Source organism: Nerophis lumbriciformis, linkage group LG07 (genome assembly GCF_033978685.3).
Source record: "Nerophis lumbriciformis linkage group LG07, RoL_Nlum_v2.1, whole genome shotgun sequence".
In the NCBI taxonomy this organism is placed as follows: domain Eukaryota; kingdom Metazoa; phylum Chordata; class Actinopteri; order Syngnathiformes; family Syngnathidae; genus Nerophis; species Nerophis lumbriciformis.
Window position 1 is genome coordinate 50,286,501 of NC_084554.2, and position 6,000 is coordinate 50,292,500.

Sequence of the window (6,000 nt, forward strand, 5' to 3'; positions counted from 1 at the left end):
TGGTGCATGGCTTTAACTCTTAACTTAACTTAACTCTTTCATTGATTGGTGCACAGCTGCAACTCTTAACTTAATTTAACTCTTTCATAGATTGGTGCATGGCTTTAACTCTTAACTTAACACTTTCATAGATTGGTGCACGGCTTTAACTCTTAACTTAACTTCTTCATTGATTGGTGCACGGCTTAAACTCTTAATTTAACTTAACTCTTTCATTGTTCGGTGCACGTTGTTCACACTTAAATTAACTTCCTTAATTGGTGCATAGATTTAACTCTTCAATATTGGGTGCAAAGATTTAACACTTAACTCTTCATTGATTAGAGCAGAATTTTAACTCTTATATTAACTCTTCATTGATGGGTGCAAATATCTAACACTTAACTCTTTATTATGAGTGCAAAGATTTAACACTTAACTCTTTATTATGAGTGCAAAGATTTAACACTTAACTCTTTATTATGAGTGCGAAGATTTAACACTTAACTCTTTATTATGAGTGCAAAGATTTAACACTTAACTCTTTATTATGAGTGCAAAGATTTAACACTTAACTCTTTATTATGAGTGCAAAGATTTAACACTTAACTCTTTATTATGAGTGCAAAGATTTAACACTTAACTCTTTATTATGAGTGCAAAGATTTAACACTTAACTCTTTATTATGAGTGCAAAGATTTAACACTTAACTCTTTATTATGAGTGCAAAGATTTAACACTTAACTCTTTTTTATGAGTGCAAAGATTTAACACTTAACTCTTTATTATGAGTGCAAAGATTTAACACTTAATTCTTTATTATGAGTGCAAAGATTTAACACTTAAGTCTTCATTGATGGGTGCAAAGATTTAACACTTAACTCTTTATTATGAGTGCAAAGATTTAACACTTAACTCTTTATTATGAGTGCAAAGATTTAACACTTAACTCTTTATTATGAGTGCAAAGATTTAACACTTAACTCTTTATTATGAGTGCAAAGATTTAATACTTAACTCTTCATTGATGGGTGCAAAGATTTAACACTTAACTTAAGTCTTCATTGATGGGTGCAAAGATTGAACACTTACCTCTTTATTATGAGTGCAAAGATTTAACACTTAACTCTTTATTATGAGTGCAAAGATTTAACACTTAACTCTTCATTGATGGGTGCAAAGATTTAACACTTAACTTAAGTCTTCATTGATTGGTCCAGAGATTTAACTTTTAACTCTTTATTGATGGGTGCAGAGATTTAACTCTTAACTCATTGATCGGTGCAGAGATTTAACTCTTAACTCTTCCTTAATTGGTGCAAAGATTTAACTCTTAATTTAACTCTTCATTAATGGGTGCAAGGATTTAACACTTAACTCTTCATTGATTAGTGCAGAAATGTAACTCTTAACTTAACTCTTCATTGATTAGTGCAGATATTTAACTCTTAACGTAACTCTTCATTGATTAGTGCAGACATTTAACGTTTAATTTAACTCTTCATTGATTAGTGCAGACATTTAACTCTCAACTTTTCATTGATTAGTGCAGACATTTAACGTTTAATTGAACGCTTCATTGATTAGTGCAGACATTTAACTCTCAACTCTTCATTGATTAGTGCAGACATTTAACTCTCAACTTAATTCTTCATTGATTAATGCAGACATTTAACTCTCAACTTAATTCTTCATTGATTAGTGCAGACATTTAACTCTCAACTTAACTCTTCATTGATTAGTGCAGACATTTAACGTTTAATTTAACTCTTCATTGATTAGTGCAGACATTTAACTCTTAACTCAACTCTTCATTGATTAGTGCATAAATGTAACTCTTAACTTAACTCTTCATTGATTAGTGCAGATATTTAAAGTTTAATTTAACTCTTCATTGATTAGTGCAGACATTTAACTCTCAACTTAACTCTTCATTGATTAGTGCAGACATTTAACTCTTAACATAACTCTTCATTGATTAGTGCAGATATTTAAAGTTTAATTTAACTCTTCATTGATTAGTACAGACATTTAACTCTTAATGTAACTCTTCATTGACTAGTGCAGATATTTAAAGTTGAATTTAACTCTTCATTGATTAGTGCAGACATTTAACTCTCAACTTAACTCTTCATTGATTAGTGCAGATATTTAACTCTTAACATAACTCTTCATTGATTAGTGCAGATATTTAAAGTTTAATTTAACTCTTCATTGATTAGTACAGACATTTAACTCTTAATGTAACTCTTCATTGACTAGTGCAGATATTTAAAGTTGAATTTAACTCTTCATTGATTAGTGCAGACATTTAACTCTCAACTTAACTCTTCATTGATTAGTGCAGACATTTAACTCTTAACATAACTCTTCATTGATTAGTGCAGATATTTAAAGTTGAATTTAACTCTTCATTGATTAGTGCAGATATTTAAAGTTGAATTTAACTCTTCATTGATTAGTGCAGATATTTAAAGTTGAATTTAACTCTTCATCGATTAGCGCAGACATTTAACTCTCAACTTAACTCTTCATTGATGGGCGCAGGTGCAAGTTGCCTTCCACTGCTCGCTGTCACTCCTGGAGCACGCGGAGACGCCCACAGACCAGTTGCCCCCTGGAGTGACGCAGGTGACCAGTGAGAATGGATTCAAGCAGCTGCGGTTCCAGGAAGACCTGATCATCCACTACAGCAACAACAGCCTGCAGGTCTGAGGCTGCTCTTCTTCCTCGTGTCATCAAGTTGTTCAAGGTGATGGTTTGTGCGCAGGCGGTGCCGCTCTGCACATACTTGAGGCTGGCGTCTCTGCGGCTGTCCTGTGACGCCATCAACTTTGGCCTCTGCTTCGTGGGCCAGACCCAGAACAAAGAAATTAAGCTGTACAGTGACGGCTCACACACGTACTGGAACGCAGTCATAGGTACTTATCAATCACAGATACTAGAACGCAGTCATAGGTTCTTATCAATCACACGCACTGGAACGCAGTCATAGGTACTTATCAATCACACGCACTGGAACGCAGTCATAGGTACTTGTCAATCACACGCACTGGAACGCAATCATAGGTACTTATCAATCACACGCACTGGAACGCAGTCATAGGTACTTATCAATCACACGCACTGGAACGCAGTCAAAGATACATATCAATAACACGTACTGGAAGACAGTCATAGGTACTTATCAATCACATGCACTGGAACACAGTCATAGGTACTTATCAATCACACGTACTGGAACACAGTCATAGGTACTTATCAATCACAAGTGCTGGAATGCAGTCATAGGTACTTATCAATCCCACATACTGGATCGCAGTCAAAGATACTTATCAATCACACGTACTGGAACACAGTTATAGGTACTTATCAATCATAAGTACTGGAACGCAGTCAAAAGTACTTATCAATTCTAAAGTATTGGAACCCAGTCATAGGTACTTATCAATCACACGCACTGGAACACAGTCATAGGTACTTATCAATCACAAGTGCTGGAATGCAGTCATAAGTACTTATCAATCACACATACTGGAACGCAGTCATAGGTACTTATCAATCACAAGTACTAGAACCCAGTCAAACGTACTTATCAATTCTAAAGTACTGGAACACAGTCATAGGTGCTTATCAATCACAAGTGCTGGAATGCAGTCATAGGCACTTATCAATCAAATGGTGGTTGTCAGGGCTTTGTTCTCGTTAGTTGTCGTGTTGGTTGCTTGTCTTAGACTCCGATTGGTCAGATCTAGTCAACATGTAGTCTAAATGTTCTACATGAAACTTAAGTTTGATTAAATATGACAGAAGTTTGTCTCGTCCTTGTGTTTCATTATTATTATATTTGTATGATTATGATTATTAGTCTTTAATTGTACAATATGTTTATATATGTATTATAATTCATGTACATGTGTGTGCTCCACGAGTGTGTGCTCCTACCTTTCAGAGTCAGCTGACGACGTCTTCCACATGGCACCCAGCTCTGGGTTCCTGGGCTCCAAGGACCAGCAGCACACCCGCGCCCGCATCCAACGTCTGGAGATCAGCTTCACGGCCAGGTAACGCCGCAGCACGTCCAGGTGTGCGCCGGAGGAACAAGCTTTGTGAGCGCTCGTGTGTTGTGTTGTGTTGTGTTGAAGTGCGGTCATGCAGTACAAGTCCTCGGTGGTCATCACGTCTCCGCTGCTGGGGACTCCTCTCATCCTGCAGCTCCAGGGCACGGGATCGCACCAAATATACAGTCACTAACCACTTCTTATACTTGATATTAGTAGTTACACAACAAAAAGCACTCTCTGGACTCTTTTTTTTAAAAACTTGATTGTCATTTTTTACAGCAATAATAATAATAATAATAATATTACGATTGACTTTTTGTGTGTTTTCTGATAGCTTTAATGAGACTAAAATATTACATTTTCATGGTTGCCACACAATAACATTTATGTAATTAAAGCAGTGTGACTCTTTACGTGCCTGACGATCCTGTTCAGATTCTATTCAACACAATTATTATTATTTGTTATGATATTTATAATGACACTTTTTCAAAACAGGTCCTTTTTTTTAATCGACTTTTGAAAATGATGAATTATTACATTTCAAATATAATTAAAGCTGCAAGCAGCGTTGTTCGGGCCCGCGTATTTGGCAGGTGCTAGTCCTAAGTGTCCCAATACTTTTGTCTACTTTTAGTCTGAAGTGTCCCAAGACTTTTGTCTAGTGTACCTACCTTGTCTGCATTGTGTGGGCACGCTGGTGCTTCCTGCTTTTAAGCAGCCATCTTAAAAAAACAGCATTGCAGCAGCATCAGCGCAGCGGGTCTTTGAAGGGTCATAAAATCAAAACCGGAGCAGTTAATTAAAAAGCGCTTCTGTTGTTGTAATCGCAAGGGTTCAATGTCTCTCCTGTGTTAGTTTGAAGGCGAAACGACAAACGCGCTCAGAGGAGTTCGTTTTTGAAGGAAGGTGACTGGTTTTTACAAAAAATTTGTTTTGAAGGGGGAATAGCAAACTTCCTGTTGATTTTAGCTGGGGGTAGTCAATTTATGAAATGTAGGTCTAAGTGAGACCTACGGAGAGGTTTTTGTTTCATGTCTCTCCGACCTTCCCAGTGGGAGTTACAGGCAGTTTTGTAATTTTTTTCTTCCGAGGAGCAGTTTTTTATCAGTTTTATTCAAAAATTGCTGTAGAGGGCAATTTTTAAAATTGGGGTTAGGTTTCTTTATTAGATCGCAATTTTAGCCAGTCCTGATGTGTACGTAGAGTTCGGTGAGTTTTGAAGCGTGTTAAGGGGGTCAAATTACAGCTCAAAGAGGCAAAAGTGACTGTTTTTAGTACTTTTTTGTCTTGAAGGGGGAATTGCCAACTTCCTGTAGATTTTAGCCCGAGAATGTACCATTATGAAAGTTAGGTCTGAGTCAGACCTACATAGAGGATTTTGTTTCATGTTTGTCCGACCTTCCTAGTGGGAGTTACAGGCAGTCTAGTTTTTCTTTTTCCTAGGGGGCGCTAGAGCGCAATTTTGAGTTTTGAGGTTTGGTTTTTTGATAAAAAGTTTTGCCGTATATTACTGATGTGTGTGTAAAATTTGGTGAGTTTTGAAGCATGTTAAGGGGGTGAAAGTAGTGCGCAAAGCTGCGGAAGAATAATAATAAGAAAGAATAAAACCTTAGAAAAACAATAGGTCCTTATGTCCCATTGCATAAGGACTCCCTTTGGGAGTCCTTTTGCAATGGGCCATTGCGGGCCCTAATAATCTCATGTTTTGAGTATTTTTCAGCCACATGAGATGCAGCGCTGCAGCTAAACGAAAATGTGAAATTATTAGAAAATATGTTTCATAAAAACGATGTAAGCACCAGTAAAATAATCATTGTATGGATCAGGGTTGTCCAAAGTGTGGCCCGCAGTATTCTGAAAATACTATCACCAGAGAAAATAATAAAAAGTGGAGTAAAAAAGAAAGAAAGTCTGCATCCTATGTGTGTGTGTTTTAATTACAGCAAGGTGGTC

General features: G+C 36.6%; 1 protein-coding gene across 1 annotated transcript in view; it reads left to right on the forward strand.

The window, feature by feature from the left end:
- dlec1 (DLEC1 cilia and flagella associated protein) overlaps positions 1–4,653 on the forward strand; it is a 70,767-nt gene extending 66,114 nt beyond the window's left edge. The window contains exons 35-38 of the mRNA XM_061964892.2: positions 2,528–2,689; positions 2,751–2,901; positions 3,933–4,044; positions 4,126–4,653. Coding sequence (XP_061820876.1) covers positions 2,528–2,689; positions 2,751–2,901; positions 3,933–4,044; positions 4,126–4,234 — 534 coding nt within the window. The 3' untranslated portion in view covers positions 4,235–4,653. The remainder of the gene's footprint in view (positions 1–2,527; positions 2,690–2,750; positions 2,902–3,932; positions 4,045–4,125) is intronic.
- Positions 4,654–6,000: the final 1,347 nt, after the last annotated feature.